The sequence below is a fragment of the Perca flavescens genome, chromosome 19 (assembly GCF_004354835.1).
Source record: "Perca flavescens isolate YP-PL-M2 chromosome 19, PFLA_1.0, whole genome shotgun sequence".
Classification (NCBI taxonomy): domain Eukaryota; kingdom Metazoa; phylum Chordata; class Actinopteri; order Perciformes; family Percidae; genus Perca; species Perca flavescens.
In genome coordinates, this window is record NC_041349.1 from 15,976,781 (window position 1) to 15,994,626 (window position 17,846).

The following is a 17,846-nucleotide window of genomic DNA, read 5'->3' on the forward strand; positions in this document are numbered from 1 at the left end:
AAATTAAATTTGCTGCCGCTAGGGTGCGTCTAGATTTCTAGGCTAGGGTGAACTACCACACATCACTGAAATTAGTTTGAAATAGGATGGACAATTGTTTGTATTGCCTCCTGGTTTCTTGTGCAAATGTCTTGTCACTGGTGTTTCCAGTTTCCTAGGTAACGGTTATGAAGAAAATTAAGGATTTAAGAATACTTAAAGGATTAATCAATTGTTATTTTCCTAATGATTGACTAATGGTTTAAGCTATTTAACAAGCAAAAATACCCCAAAACCTCTAGTTTCAGCATCATTGTTTTAAGTATTTGCCCTTCCAGAGTCTTTGCATCCCGCAGTCTTTCATCAAAGTGGACGATATCAACTCAACTGACTTTTGTTGAAAAAAGAAATGTAAAAAAAGAAGAAAATATAAACTGCAGTTGTGTTCAGATTATTGGGCCAGAGGACATGCTGTGTTGACATCATCAAAAGATTAACTTGCCAAAAAAACAACCAAACTGTGTCTACGACAAGCTGTGCAATTAGTGTGAGAGCATTAATGCCTGTTTAGTAGACTAGGCTTAGTGGTTTTGTGTGTGCCTGCACATGTGTGTGTGTCTTTACGCACATTCCTGCTGAGCCTAACCACCGAAGCAGCACAATACCAGCTGTTTGAGCATTTTAGAATTGAAAATAAATGCGTTTTCACGTTTCTCTCTTGATGGTCCTTTTAAGAGAAAGGTCAGCTGTCAGTTCTTCCCTCTATGCTTAATTAGGCTACTATTTGAACATATCATATCATGATTTTACTTAGGAACCTGCGGGGGATCACATTTCTCCACCACAGTTGTTTAATTTGCACATAAAATAATGTCCCATCTCATGCCTACGAGCTTTGTATTTCGCACAACAGGGTGACTCAGTGTTGTTTGTTAGTTTTTTTGACAGTTAGTTTAGAATTAAAATAAATGAAATGAGGTTTTGGCCAACTATTTAGATAAGTGATGAATAATTCAAGTCATCAAGCAAAATATGTCAAACATTTGCTGGTTCCAGCTTCTCAAATGTGATGATTTGCTTTTTTTTTTACTTAATTATATGTATACCCTGAAAAATATACCATTCTGTTTGGTTTTAAGCAGGTTGCATATATCTAAATTAAAAAAACAGTATGTTTGGCCAGATTTAACACTTGTTTTACCCCTATACCAAAATCCCTGTCTGTGCAGCAAACCCTTAATGATCCCATTCACTTGAGTGGGTGGCAGTAATACTGCCACGGTCAGTAATTTCTCCCAGGGGCCACCCATGTCTAAAATTGATGCAGTCATGCTTCTCCACCATGATTCGGATAAAAGCATCCACCAAATGCCATATGCAGTGTGAAAAGCCGTTGCTTTGAGTAATGTGAGCTGGCTTTCGCGACTGTTGGCATGTGTATATACGCTAACAGGACAGTGTAATCAAGGAGAGAGACGTCGGCCATTGTCATGCAAGTGAGATGCCGTCGAGAGAGGCTTGGACTCCTTCCCAGGTTCCATTGCTGTCGTGGCGTTTTGGCGGGTCAAGTGACACGGGGGGTTTCTGCCACAGAGCACTCTCACTGTGAAGTGCTGTTAGTTTTTCACATATGCATGTCCCTCATAACTGACAGGACCTAATGTACTGAGCCAGCTGTATACGGTTTTAGCCCAGAGAATATAAAAGGGCATAACAGTGTGTGTCACTATTACAGCTGTGGAAGGTAATGAAGGTATCACTCACCATATAATTACAGAGTGACAAAAGCCAAGCCTCAATACCTTCGGCCGACATTGTTTGTTCAGTAAATCCTCCTCACCGTGTTTGTCTCTTCCCCTTTCTTCCTGTCCTTTCACTCCTCATTTCTGCTTCCTTTCATCTTTTCTCTCTCTGAACCCTCCTCGCGTTTTCTCCCGTTTTCCCCGTCATTCTCCTTCCGCCTCCCCATCCTCATTTTCGCTTTCTCATTACACCTCCACCTGCCCTTGTTCTCGCGCTGCCCTGCTCTAGATTTACTTATGTTCTCCATTCGCCTCACTCTCGCTCTTCTTCTCCTCTACCTCCGGCAGTCCCAGTGAAGCAGAGAGAGATGTCGCAGAAGAAGATATTCCTGGTCTTCGTCGCCATCAGTACTGTCAGTCTTCTGCTGCACCATGGGGGCCACTTGAGCTGGTAAGTGATTGAAACACGCCCACACGTATGCAAACATTTACATTACATACACTCTATCTCTCTGTAAGTTCATATGGTGCTAATTACTATGAAGATTTCTTTTCAAGTCAAATTAATAGCAGGACTGGCTTATTATCATACTGAAATATGGAGACTATGAGCTGCTACAATGGTCTAGGGACCAATTATAAAAGAAAAAGGATCGTAGGTCTGTGACAGCCCTGTATTCTGTTCTCGTACCCTTTTTAACTTAACATTTTGCTCATAATACCTTTTCCACATTCCTGTCTTTACTGTCTTCGTTATTGCTCTGCCATTCGTTTCTCTACTTTTCGAACTTTGTTTCCACACCTTTTAAATAACTGAGTCTCTATTTCAGTCTGCAGTGAATACTCCCCGCTGTAATACTGCAGAGTATTCAGTATGTGTGTACCCAAATACATAAGTGTGATTGGACTTTTCTGTGATTTTATACTAAGCTCTTTTGTGATGGTAAAATTGTATCATGAATAATCATCCTAATTAGAATTTGGCTACACTGATGCATGTTAGGTCCCATTGTGAGTTGTCATACATTTTGAAGATCACATTCCCTTTTATTAGGATGTAGTAGAGCTGGGATATATGGCTGGAATCATCATGATAATTAGAATATTTTTCCAATAACAATACACTTTCAAAATTAGGAATGGAATTGAATCACATGTAAAAAAAAAAATTTAAATTATAATATAAGATTAGATAATGAAATTGATGTAGTGCATCCAACAAAACTCCTATCATCACACTATGATTCCAAAGAAAGTCAAAATATAATATTGATTTATCACCCAGCCATAGTATGTAGTACAAACAGTTCATACACACCTAACAACTTGCACTCTCTGTTTCACTCTGTGTCTTATCCCACGTCTCCTCTCTTTTCTCTGTCTCCTCTCATTTCAATTCCCCACATGTTCACCGATTTCTACTTGACTGTTGTACCTCTGTCCTGTCCTACACCTCAGTCTGTCTGCAATTATGTCTTTAATGTCACCTAATTATTTGGAGTAGCTGCTTCTTCTTTCTGGGGCTAATGGAGCTTCAAATAAGTTTTTACACTTTATTTTTCTTTCTCCAGGACCATAGAGGCATTTCACCTCGGTTGCCCTGCCCTCCGTTCCCACCCTGCCCCGGGCCTCAAACCTAAGCACACCAATGTGGCCTTCCTCAAGACCCACAAAACAGCCAGCACCACAATGCAGAACCTGCTCTTCCGCTTTGCAGAGCGCAACAACCTCACGGTGGCATTGCCCGTGCAGGCCTGCAGCCACCAGTTCTGCTACCCACGCTCCTTCACCTCTCACTTTGTCCACCCGCACACGCTGCCGCCAAACATCATCACCAGCCACATGCGCTTCAACAAGGCAGAGCTGCTGCGCCTGATGCCCAATGACACAACGTATATCACGATCCTGAGAGAGCCGGGCTCAATGTTTGAATCCTTGTTCAGTTACTACAACCAATACTGTCAGAGTTTTAAGAGGGTCCCCAATGGCTCATTGGAGGCTTTTTTACAGGAGCCCTGGCACTACTACCGACCAGATGAGAAGGACTCCATGTATGCACGCAACACCTTGACCTTCGACCTGGGCGGAGACAAGGATCGCCCAGTAACAGATGTGGTGTACGCACGGGCCTTTCTGGCTGAGGTGGAGCGAGTTTTCTCCCTGGTGATGATTGCTGAGTACTTTGATGAGTCGCTGGTTCTCCTTCGCCATCTCCTCTCTTGGGACCTGGAGGACATTCTGTACGTTAAACTCAACATGCGGACACCAAGCTCAAAGCGAAGCCTGACGCCAGGGCTCCCTTCGAAGATCAGAGCCTGGAATTCCTTAGACGCACGTCTCTACGACCACTTTAATGCCTCCTTGTGGCGCCAGCTGTCAACTCTGGGTCCAGCCTGTGTGGCGAGAGAGGTACGACTCCTTCGGCGAGCCCAGGAGAGGTTAATGAGGAGCTGCTTCGGTGGGCGGATGCCGCTTCTCCGATCAGCCGCGCAGATCAAAAACAAGGATCTCCGCCCGTGGCAGCCTAGTGGAAAAGTTGACATTGTGGGCTACGACCTCCCGGTAAATCTCAGCCGTGGGTTCTCGAGCCAGGCCCAGGAGCTCTGCCTCAAGCTCATCATGCCAGAGGTCCAGTACACACGGGTGCTCCTACGTTCCCAATCGCTGCGCTACCGCCGTGGCTACCAGCTCCGACCTCCACAGCAGACACATCCCCTCCAGCAACCCATACGCACAGTCCTCCCTCGGCATCCTCAAGTGCAGCGCAGCCAATCACCCCCTGTAGCCCCAGGCCCTGCATCAGGGACGGGGTCCACCTCCACCTCCACCTCGAAGCCTGCTGCAGGAACTCAAGGTCGGACCACAAAGTTAAGGCCTAAATCCTCACAGACCCAGGGCTCACAGACTAAAAAGTAGAGACTGAAATATAACATACTGCATTTTCCTACCCATCTTGACCCTTGAGACAATGGTGCTTGGTTGGTGGGGGTGTTGGAAACAAGGGCGTCTTTGGGAAAAAGTCTGGGTTGTTCTTGAATCAATGTCTCTCCTGTCCCTTCCAGACAGAGTTTGGGATAAAAAAAAATGAGGTGAAAGGGGGTAAGACATAATCTGGACTTGAACTTGAATCTCTCTCCTCTCTGGTCTGTAAAACATGCCCGACAACAGCGGATGGTAGAGGGTTTTAGGTGAAAGTGGTTCTTTGAGGCAAATCTGTTATGTGCGATGGGGACTCAATAGGGAAGTGGGGATATCGGGCCTATTATGAGGCACAGAGTAGGCATTGTGTGTATCACACTGGTATAGTATCATGTTACTTGCTTTCATTCTCTGTTTCTCGAGCTCTCTCTCTCCCAAACATATGCCACTTAAACTCCTTGAGAGAGGCATAATGACATAAAGGGATCAGCTGTCAGGCGTCCAAAGAGCCTCCTAAGAGGCCAGACAGACATTGAGATCACCTCCAAGCATTAATACTACAGCACAATCAAGACTCTTCTCCTCGTCTTCTTCGCTTACAAACTCTAGAGCCTAAAGCAATGGAGGGAGGGGGGTTAAAAAGCCAGATAGACAGATAAAGAGACAGACCGTATACAGAGGGTAAGCCTAAAGACTGGATGCTTGTTTGGCCACCCATTATCGCTATGACTCACACAGAGACTGAACACACACACCAAGCCTGTGTCTCTTCAGCTTTCAACCTCTCTGGCCCTGCATCCTTCTCTCCATCCTCCATCCCCTCATCCCTGCTGCTACCCTCTAGTTAGGCTCTCAATCCAGAGAGTCCACTGACATCTTGTTTTCTTCAATTCCGGTTTACTATCAGCTGAGATCACATCTTGCGAGTTTCTAGGTTTCTGGATGGGGGGTTTTGTTTTAAATCTTGGCCGATATTGCAATAAGATCTCCAGGCCTACGTTCTATTTGAAAGGCATGGATTTAATAGCCTACCAGTAACCTCACTCTGCACACACTTGCACAAACAAAAACGTAAAACAACTTGATAGGACAAAGACTTGAGGCCTGTGGGTCGCAGTGTTTGAATATTTAATCGTCTTCTCTCACGGCCCCCCTATGGCCCATGTTCTTGGGTTACCCGGCCGTACATTTTCATTAAGAGTAAGGACCAGGCGAAAGCTGCTCATTCTGAACTCGGAAACACAGAAGGACAAAGCCAGAGATGTAGCATGCTTAAAGCCTGGTAAGACTGGTGGTCTGGCTGGTTTGGCTGGGATCCTAAAATGTCATCATTTTTCTCAGCAGTGATCCATTTTTAATCTATTCTGCTCATATTTAATGTGTCATTTATGTTCTTTTATTCCTCCAGTGATCAGCAGGACACTTATTAGTAACTGGGGGGCGGAGGAAGGATGTCTGAGTGTATTCTTGTGAGTGTGTGAGAGTGTGTGCGAGCTAGGAAGTGGTTCTCTCTGCTACATGTTGTATTTTTTTTCCCAAGGCCAGCCAAGTTGGCATGGCAACAAAAGGAAATAATGTGTGTGAGATTTATAAAAACAATGTATTATTTATTATCGGGATTTAAAGAGTCCCATTACTGTATTTCTAGATGTAATCTTTCATGAATCACTGGATAAAAACCTTCATATGTTCAGCATACCACTCCAAGCTACTGAGGTGAAACAAGGCATGTGGCAATGATATAAAAAAAAAATCATTCTATACATGTTTTACATAATACCAAACTACAAAGACCACTTCTGAAAACCGCACAGTGAAACAAGTGTAGTCACTGCAAAATTAATCTATGGCAGTGCTTAAGTGCTCAACCACACAAAGCTTTTGTGGTGGGAGTCTGTCGCGCTGTAGGTTACAATACTGAAAACACACAAACCGCTGCTGCTCTGACAGGAGTAAAAAGTGGAGATGGTGGAAAACAGGCCGAAGTAGGGGATAAACAGTTTTATGAAGTGGCTGTGAATATTTGAATTTAAAGTGTGCTTATCTGAACTTACCAGGGAAACCTCAGCTTTGAAAGCACGAGATGCACAGCAGTTTTTTTTTTATTTACAGATTTTTGATATGTGTTCAGATATGCGTATTTTTTTCTTCTGGTACATACACTGCAAAAACTCTCTTTAAAGGATGAGGCTGGAGTTTTTTTTTTTTACATTTTTCCTTCTGTCAACAAATCCCACAAAAACACCAAAACCAACAATACATAAGTCCGTCTGCCAATTTCCTTGAGCCTTTTTTAATAGCTTGAAGCATATTGGTTTCTGCTGTAAATCTTTAAAAACAACTATATTTCACAAATGTGTGGTTTAACGTCTTTAAAAAGGCTCAGTAATTCTCTGAAACAGCTGGGCACTGTAGTTTTTTGCAGCTGTTACTCAAACAGAAGAACTAGTGCATTTGTTATAGGGACTATTTTCAGCTGTGGATGAATACACATTTGATGCAATAGTGACTATTTCCAGCAGCAGGAAGATGTATGTAAGATTAACTCAAAATAAACTACAGTGCCCCTGTTTGTCGTAATGATGAAACATGTCACCCAAGGCACCAGTGTGATACATTGATGTGTTTTTAATAGTTTTTTTTTGGACCAATTCATTGTTTGTTTTGTCTTTTAATGCATTTGTTGACATTAGGTGAAATATAGAATATCACCAGCCTTATACATTGAATCTGTTTGCTGAAGATGCTGATCAACTATAAAACTATATTTTAATTAGTTTAAATTCATTTGCTACATGTAAAAAAAAGCATTTTGGCTTATGAATGAAACTCCTGAATTGCCTCAACCTGCTGTAAAATACTCATTGAGCAATTATGTGGCCCCTTAAGTGTTTTTCTTTTCATATGATAATGTTTTCATGTATTTGATAAGCATAAGCATTGGCACAAAACCTGATTTTAAGCTAAAGGTGGAGTTCAGGTACTGTCAGTAAATTCCTGTGGTAAAATAAAATGCCAGTCATTTGTAGAGTAATAAAGACACATAAGCTAAAAAATGTGTATTTGAAAATACATTTCCTCCCATGTCTGTGTCTGACCAGCAGCCAGCTGAAGAATATGTTTCTTGAAACTGTTCATTTATGATCCATTTCTCTGTGTGTCTGTGAGTCTCTCTAAGTGCTGTTTTGATTGTACGAGTCATTCGCCCGGCTGTTCTGCTTCTCGTGGGAGACTTTCAGTAATGATTGTGCTGTTGTGTCTAAAGTGTCGGCTATTCTTTGAAAATGGCAGAGGGGCTCTGGAAAACAGAATGCTAAAATCTCATAACCTTCACATTAGCTGCCCCTTATTTGTTTTTTAGAGCGACATTGCAAAGATGTTTTTTTATTTTCATTTTCCAAAAAAAAAAGAAACTGAAACCTCTTCATTGTGGTGTCAGATATATATTTTTGGTCTCTGCTGAGCCTTTATGTTGCAGGGAAGTAAAAGAGAAACAGTTCATTGACATGTGGCAGTGGCATACTTGATGATTCTCTAAATGTATTTTCCTCCATTGCCTCTTTGATCTGCTCATCATTTATTTCCATCCTCTGTTTATGGACTTATCTGTGAACTGTGAAGAATGACAGTTTTGTTTCCTCCCATTTTGGTGATTGAGTGGAAAAGTTTAGGTGGGTGACGGGGCTCTGAACTAATGGCTAACGACAATCAGAGCTAGGGGCCCCAAAGCTTTGTAATGATGGACGGGGAACGTGACGAATAAAGTTTGAATGATTTCAATTCATCAGTGAGTGAACATGTTTTTGTCTCTGCCATGTCTCTTTTCAATGCAGAATTATGCAGATGTGCACTGACTTGAATTATTTATAATATTAAAGCAATGCACACACACACACACACACACACAATGGTTTCTATTTCCCTGAAGACCAAAACCAGACTTTTCAGCCTGCAATCAGTTTTTTGAATTTACCTCTATCCAGCACGCCTGCCTAAATGAACGAACAAATTGCTTCTCACAGGGACTAAAACAAAATGCAAAGCAGTGTGTTTTATATGGCTGTGATTGAAGCAATCACGATGCTGTGCCCCCCTCTTTCTATCTGTCATTATGGCCTGCTGTTGCCATGGCGGCACCTGCTGAGTGGTGGCCCTCCGGACCGGCTGCCTCTGCACCTTTCTGTTTTTCCTCTCACATCGATGCTGCCTTTCTTCATTCTTTTTTTTTTAATATATAATCATAATTCTAATCAAAAGCATCTTTATACTAATTGTAGTAATTAATAATGACATATAGACCACAGAATTAAATGTCAAAAAGAGAAAGAAAACATGCTTTAACTTTCATTCACGCCTTTTCCTCTTTTACGTTCTCCTGAAACAAACTTACTGTATGCATCTGCGAGTCTGGTGCTGTGCAGAAACACTCTCAACAGCACTACATGGCAGGGTGACAAATACTAAACAACAATGTAGAGAAAATCAAATAATCTCTAACATGTGAACTTCACATAATAATATATGTAAATGCCTGTACTTATTTAATATTTTATTAACCATTAGTTATTTACCTTATAGCCCCGTTGGTATAGCAATGTAGGTCTGTCGGTCGTTTCGCCACTTTGGTCCAGACGGAAATATATTAATAAATATTGGATGGATTGCCGTGACATTTAGTTCACACCTTCAGGCCCCCCTCAGAATGAATTGTAATCACTTTGGTCAAATATGTGACCAGTTTAAGACAAAATACCTGCAAAACAAATCACATTCCCACCCGCTTCACTTGTTCTTTGTCCTAATTGGCAAATGTTAGCATGCTAACGAGCTCAACTTAGATGCAGAACATGGTAAACATCATTCCTGCTAAGCATGTTAGCCGTGTTATTTGAGCATGTAAGCCTAGTGATTAGCCTCACAGAGGCTAAACCCTAATTAAATCCACATTTGTTAATGCAACAAAACTTATTTTCACACCAACATGACAAACTATTACTCAAACTTACTAAATTGTAATTTCCCCACTGGGAATCAATAAACAGTGTAAATTAAAATTAAAAAACTCTGCCTATTATACAATTATAGCACAACATTAAGTATTCATTCGGTGTGTAAATGAGTGTGTAACACTGGTAAGTTTTGTCATGTGGACACTTGTAAGTTGCAGTCCATCCTGTATTACATAAATGTAGCATGAGAGCGAAAGTAAACCCTCACTACACAGAAAACCACTAACAAGAATGTCAGAGTGAATAATAGGGTGGACAACAAATTGGCCATTCATTCTGGATATCAGGCTACATGCACGCACAGGATCACATTTACCTCCTTAATAACACAAAAAAACAGCTGTGTACTGTGCATCATGCCATCAAACACATTACATCTCTTGTTAATGTATAAATAGGCTCTTTACACATCCACGTATAGGGCCTCTCAGACACAAACAAATTCCCTCGCGATGCAAAACCAAAATGAGACCTCAAACACAAACAATGCAACAAACACACCACTACAATAGATTTCATTAATTCTACATAACTATGTATTTATGTGTTGTGCACATGCTGTTCTGTGTAGCAATTTATAGGATTATTCATTTTGAAAGTGCACAAGTGGCACAGAATTGCCATAGCTTAGCTCAAGTGTTTAGCCATGATCGCACTATGATTGGGCCTAAAATGTCAAGCACCTTTTCATCATCAAGGAAAAAGTGCATTTCAAGGCTTTATGTATTCCACCTCTGCGACTCAAGTTGCTGTGATCACAGGAAAAAATGGCACGGCACTGGGGTTAAATATGTTTACTCTTGAACACCATAACTTGAAATGTGCTTTTTCAACTGCTCTGTGGTGATGAGCAATCTGTGAACTCGAGACATGGACTTGAGCGCTCTAAAAGTTGACTCACTTGAGACTTGACCATCTAAAGATTACATCTAAGTTGAGAGGAAAAGTCTCATTCAGAGACCTCATCTTGGCTTTGCTTATGAAGAATAGTGACTTGACTTTGACTTGTGACTCTAATCGAAATTTAAGACGAACATGTCTTATATTACTTGAGAATTATATTTAACATGCAGAGCTGTATACCTGAGACTTGGGTCTAATTAATTCATAAAAAGGAGAATTTGAAGACTTGATTCTCTAATGACTTGATTTGACTTGAGAGCAAAACCTCACATCTAAAAGACTTGCAGTTTTCATGAAGATGAGTAACTTCACTCAGACTTGCCCTGGTCCAGCACTGGCAGCCCACTCACTCTAATAAAAATAAATGACTTGGGACTTGCTCTGACAGACCTGAGATGGACTGTACAACTGCAGATTTGAGACTCTGGATAAACTGAGTAAAAAAACTTCAGAAACCTGAAAGTCTTGTATCTTGGCTTTGCAAACAAAGCAACAACACTTAGACCTGCCCTTAATAACTTGACTTGAGATGGACTTCAGGGACTTGAAACTTGTACCAAAGAAGCAGAGCTGCTGTAGACGTGGAACTTAGGTGATTCAAATAATAGGACTTAAAAACTTGACCTTCTGAAGACTTCAAAGAAATGAAATGCTTGCATCTTAATTTTGCCTGCATCTTAATTTTGCCTTTGTAGATTAGTGACTTGACTTGATGTTCTGATTGACCTGAGATTGCCTTGTCTCAAGTGACTTATCAAACAGGCAGAGCTGTAGACTTGAGACTTGGCCTTAAATCACAAAAAGAAGGACTACCTAAAGATTTGGATCTCCATCAGAGATGGACATGAGAACAAGAACACTGAAGTCTAATTTTGAAACCTGAACAACAGAATTTTGACTTTGCTTATGAGGACTTGTGATTTGATTTGGACCTGCCCTTAATGACTTCCTCTGATAAACTTGGGATGGACTTGTCAAGAAGAACTTTTGAGACTTTTTGAGACGAGTTCATATCAGACAGTTTGCTGAAATGATAATCTAGAAATTTGAGGAAATTTAAAATATATTTTTCAGACATCGTCCTTAAGAAATAACTTCCAATACCACTCCCTTACCAATCCTTTTTATGCACTGCTTTGACACCAGCAGGAGGATGCACGCAGCTCTCCAGCTCTTTTGTCAGGATGTGTTGGCAACGGCTGTTGCAGGCTAAATGTAGTTTAGCTTTGTGAGTCACAGAGGTACAGCAGCAGCACCACAGAGGTTTCAATGTATTTTTGCCTTTTGTGAGTCAGTGTGTTGGAACAATGCAGGAGCGCAGGAGGCTGGCAGGGTGGGCTGTTAGAGCAGCTTATCCCAGATCATGTGCGCTCATCCTGTCTCTGAATAACCGCTCCGCTGGGTTAAGAGGTGCCACTGACATCGTATCTACCATTTAATCTTTTGTTCTTGCTTTTGCTCTATCGTCTACGAGGAGGAATTTATAGTTTTACATGAGTTTCTCTGAGGCAGACATTACATAATTGAGTGATTTAAACCTCGATTAGTGAAGCCAAAGAGCACAGTTTCTCCAGGCTGAATTAAAAGTACAGAAGTTAAGGGTAAAAAGGCAAGAGGAGGTAGATAAACTTTTTGAAAGCTAATGAATGCTAACTGTAGGTTAGCTGATTGGCCAACTTCAGCCAAGCCACAGTAGTTTGTAGGTGTCTGGTTGGGAGTGTATCTACTGTATGTTCCCTGAGTCCTATGTTCACCAGCTCGATATTCTCTTAATATGACACATTAAGGAGACCTTTCAAACTATTTTATGCGCTCAGCAATTGTTTTCCCTAGTTCAAATGTTCTGAATGTTGGTCATGAAGACCGTTTTCTTCATAATTTAAATTATTGCACCTGTTACTTTGATACTATAAAAAAAGGGCGTAAATGTCTAAAATGCAAACGTGCTGCAGACATAAAAAATGTGAGGTAAATGTGTTTCTGAATAATCAGAGAATTTTGTTAAAAGAAACAAGTGTGCAATTGGGTGAAACACTGGTATCTCAATAAAACATAAAACACATATTATAACCATTAGCTTAAATTGTGTTCATTAATTCAACCATAGCTTTTATAGGGTATGGACTCATAAGCATGACTCTAAAGCTAGGTTTACATGGTCAAATCAGAAAAGGGATTCAGGACAGTACGGGCTGTAGCTGTGATTATGACTATTGCCCTGGGATTATATACTGCAGCTTTGGTCGTTGCTATCTCTATGATTGTGCCTGTGCTTTGGTTGTTATGATTACAGCTGTGACACATTAGTTTATAATGGGTGTAACGCTAACTATGAGCAAGGGTTGTATGTGGGCAGAGAATCATGGTTGTGCTGACTGAATCTACTCCTGCATGACTCCCCGAGGCTTTCTTGGCTAATGTTAATCGGAGCAGTAAAGACAGTACAGCTGCTGTAGCCATATTCATATCATCATGAATTCAACCAAAAATGTTGTCCAAGCAATAACCATAACCACACTCTTGTCCTTTTCAAAGGAATAATGAGCAATACATGCATAATGTAAAGTGTCACATCATCTCGTCTCTGTAGCATCTGCAGAACATTTCCCCCAACTGGCAAGGCATTATAAATGGACTGGACCAACATACTAACTGTGTAACACCTATGTGTTAGAGGGGAATTTAAAACTTCCCACTGATCCTTCAGAACCTCCGTAGCTATTATAGAAAGCAAAACATTTCACAATGTTGACGTTGTATATTAAAAACTCATTATTGATTCATTTGATTTGATTAATTGATGTAATTTGGGGTTTTACAGAATAGGTTCAGTATGGTCCTTCGGAAGCAGCAAACATTTCTATCATGTAACCTTTTGTGATGGAGAAAAAGATAAATTCACATATTTTTCCTCCACAAAACTCCCCCTGTGTTTCAAAGTGTATGTACCTCTCAAATTTTTATGACATCATGCCGAGTCTCCAGAGCAGAGTTGCACAGAAAAATGTTTGTAAAGCTAAAACTTTAATAAAATTACTAAATAATTTGTCATGTTTGTTGCTTTTTTTTCATACAGAGAGATGTGGACAGATGGATGAATGAAGTGGTGGAGTGAGGAGAGGATCTGGTATTAGAGGAAAGCCCTCTGTCTCTGTGTGTCGAGCAGACCTCTGTCAGCTCTGATCACCCACAGCAGAAGGCCGGGACTGTGATCAAGTTTTAGCCGGAGGGACAGACGGATGGACAGCCATCAGCCATTGTTTGTTGTTGTTTCTATCTCACATGAGCATCTGAGGGGATGGAGGTTAGGTCTTATTTCTGTGACCGACTTTATTAGTCCCCATCCCTCCCTCTCCAGTGTGTGTGTGTGTGTGTGTGTGTGTGTGTGTGTGTGTGTGTGTGTGTGTGTGTGTGTGTTTGGGATGTGGAGGCACGCCTGAGGGAGAGAGAGAGAGAGAGAGAGAGAGCTAAATCAGCTCTGCATGAACATGAAATCAACAAATGCTTCAGCACAAGCATACACTCGTAAAGGCATAACAGGAAAACCCAGCTTCCCGCATGAATGCTTTGACTAACAAATTGACACGCACACACATGCAGATTCACAAACGCCTTAATTAAGCAACATCACAGGGGGCTCTGTGGGATGTACTGTAGAAACGCCAGCAGTGAGAAAAGACTGGAAACAATAGAGAGGATGCCTGAAAGGGGTCATGAGGAGGATAGTGGGCTTCTCTTCCACAACAAAAACTTAGCAGAACATAACATAACATGTAGCTATTGTGGTTTTCATTTCAATTGTTCTGAGCAAGCTTTGGGAAGAAATTTAGTTTTTCAACTTTTAAACCGTAGGCTCTATTCAGAGCTCGCATTAACATGCGTCTTAGTTGATCCGATCACAAGTGGACAGCTTTAAGTACATATGTGAATGCACCCAGGACGCATTGACACATTAAGATTTGATTGCTCAGACCACATCCGGAGTTGGTCTATATGGCCACATACCTCTGCATAAGCGTAGCATGCTCAAATGGCGTAAGCATGGCTTTGTCTACAACGTCTGCAAATTTCTAAAAGCCCATAGAGATATATTACAACTGCGTCAAACATCTTGGGTGATTTGGTTTGCCTGGAACATGCCAAGGAATTGACCCAGTCTGTATTGTTTTGATTTCTCCCTCTAATTTCTGGCAGACTAGGCACGGAAATGCATTGCTGCTGTTGAAAACACATTTGGTCTTTACAAATGGAAATTATGTACATGTTCATTTGCATATAAAGCAGGGAAGTGAGATCCGATCACAAGTGGTCACTCAGGATGCTAATGCAAGGTGTGAACTGATGTACTCTAATCACCCAAGACACATTTTAATGCCAGTCTGAACAGGGCCTTGGTCAAACAAATGTGTCATCAAAGCCCAACAAGGACCACAAGAACAATCACATTACAATAACCACCATTCATTTCTGCATCTGCAATAACATCCATCCTGCTACTCATCTCGGGTCTAGGGTGTGGTGTGTCACGATGTGATGACAAGACTAAAAGGAAGTAACCAATGAGTTTATCACTATATTTCACAAAAGGTCCCAGAATATTCTTCTGCAAGGACCAAGAGCCACAACGCAAGTTGCAAAGCAAACAGCACTGATGCACTGGCTGGCACCAACCATCTGATGCGTTCACATTTGTGACGGAAACTCAGAGTGCAATGTTGCATCAAAGCTTCACAAGTTGAAAAGGGTTCAAAATGATAACAAATGAAGGAATTGGATGATTATGGATGATGAGTTGCTGGGAAAAGATCAGAAATGGGAGGAAACACATTAAAAAATCATGTGCTATCAAGTCAGTTGTGTGCCGGATGCCGCTGCTGATTGCTGATCACTACTGTGAACACACACTCAATCATACGACAGCAAACACATCCTCTCCTTTAAAGATGGAGGTAAACGCACACTTCGAGGCAGCTTTTGCATCCCACATTCACACACTTATATGCCAGAACACACATGGGCAGCAGGCACAAGCAAAAACACACAACCCTCGCCTCTATCAGCCTGCAGCTTCCCTCTCCAGTGCACCACTCTCCGACCCCGTGCCCACACAGGAGCTGTGATCGAAAATAAAATAAACAAATGCTTTGTTCCTTGCAGAGTGAAGCCCGCTTAATATCGAAGAGAGAGGGAAAGGAGTGGAAACCTCCCAGGGATATGTGTGTTTCTACTGGAGACGAGTTGGACAAACATATGGGGGATGTGTCAGAGACTTGAAGCATGCATAGCCAATATGTGTTTGCATTCTGATAAAGTTATTGAATCTATATGGTGGCTTGAAAGCAATGAACGGAGCAGTAATATTTTTGAAGACATAGGCTACTATATGTGTTTAGTAAAGTGTACACTTCAGGGGGTGTGTGTCAAGCACTAAAGTGAATCTTTACAAGATTGCTGTCAGGTTTATGCCTTTATCATTGGCTTGTTGTGGATACTACTCCATTAACATTCATTAGCTCCAAACATCAAGCAAAAAGCAGCTGCAAACTGAGTGTGTAGGTGTGCAGAGCTACAGGAAATGCTAAGAAATGCTGCAGACAGAAGATGGTCAAGAGAATTTCATTTTTCTTTTCAACCCTCTAAAGCACAAGCAGGAAGATTGTTATGCATGGGATTAACCATCTTGTTGGTAAACCATATTAGATGTATTTTAATGTAAACAGATTTTAAGTCTAATTAAGGAGAGAGAAGCAGAAAGACAGAAACAGGTCTGACAAAGATGAACTTTAATTTGGTGTAGATCTCACAAATAAACTTGAGATGTCTCCCTCTTCATGTCTACGTTTGTCTGTCGCTAGCTACTTTTTCCTTTAGATTGGACCCATTTTCTATGTGCTCTTGGTTAATTAAGGGGCTTAAACATGCATGAATGAGATTCAAGCTGCTCAGCTCTTTACTTTGAGCAGTGAAATTCAGTAATGAGTTAAGCAACCGCAGCAAAAATAAACATTTCAGAGTGTTGGAGCCATTATGCAACTTTGTTTTGTTTACATACCACGTTGGTTGATATTAATTAATCTGCAGTTTTTGTATGTGGTCCCTGGGTTGGAGCATTGGCACGAAAAGGCATAAGGCACAACTGGGCAACTAAAGGATTCAGATCATTTCACAATGAATGGGTCACAGCACCGAAATGTATGGATATTGATTATTGGCACCCAGAACACACGTTGAAGCGAGTTCTCCCTGTTTTCCCACCGCGTTGGCCTAATGTAGGTCTGCTCCAAAGACTCTACACCGAGGGATTCCTGCTGTCTAAACACTTCTCCTTCCCAGCTGCTTCCCTGCTAAATAACGTTAGCAGCAGATCACAAACCGAGTGTATGTGGCTTCTCATTATGTCAGCAGGTGAAATCGTTTGTTACATAACAGAAACTCATAGCCCAGAGACAGCATAGGGGCAGAATGTTACATTTGTTTAGGTTTGAAATATCCACAAACCCATCAGCCACCCACACGAGTGTTTCCACTTATCTGGTTTGATTAGTCCTCTTCTGTAGGTGTGAGCATTGTGTGGTTGATTGACTTCTTTGCTCTAATGTTTAGCTTTGTTACGCGTGGTAGGAGTGAGGCAAATTATACCTTCATCTTTCTGAATTACAGCAGACAGTCTGATGATTGATTTCTAGCATAGTAGTAAAAGTCTGACTGAAATTTATATTTTCACTTTTTTAGGAAAGGAAATATAAACTAAAGTGATACATATTGTGCCATTGTAGCCATGCTACTGTAACAGCATGGCTCCGTGGATGGCAATATCAGTCTGTTGGTCGGCCCACCACTTTGGTCCAGATTGAAACATCTCCATCCATCAATTTTCTTCCACACATCCTGGTAAGGGGGCAGCACGCCATGCAAGGTATTCCAGACATCCCACTCCCCAGCAATGTTTTCCAGCTCTTCCTGGAGAACCCTGACTGGATGTCTGAGCTCCTAAACCTATTCTGTCTCTGAGGCTGAGCCCAGCCACAGGAAACTAATTTCAGTCGCTGATATCCGCAATCTAGTTCTTTCGGTCATTACCCCAATACAATATCTTAACAACTATTTTTATTTGATTATATATTACGTTTTATTTTATCCAGTGTTTATGACCAAATACCTGCAAAACCTATGCCAAAAAGTAGAAGGCCACTCGGAGAGCGCAGACCTCCGCCAAGGCCATGCCCTATCAAGGCCATGTTGACGAAAAATATTTTTTGTATCCAGCCCGTGATTCAGATCTTGAAAATGTATT

At 41.3% G+C, this 17,846-nt stretch overlaps 1 protein-coding gene across 1 annotated transcript; it reads left to right on the plus strand.

Annotated features, from left to right (window-relative positions):
- Positions 1-2,089: 2,089 nt before the first annotated feature.
- On the plus strand, positions 2,090-4,637 carry gal3st3 (galactose-3-O-sulfotransferase 3). Its single transcript, XM_028563661.1, has 2 exons — positions 2,090-2,172; positions 3,293-4,637. The coding sequence occupies exons 1-2, from the start codon at positions 2,090-2,092 to the stop codon at positions 4,635-4,637; spliced, it is 1,428 nt and encodes a 475-aa protein (XP_028419462.1).
- Positions 4,638-17,846: the final 13,209 nt, after the last annotated feature.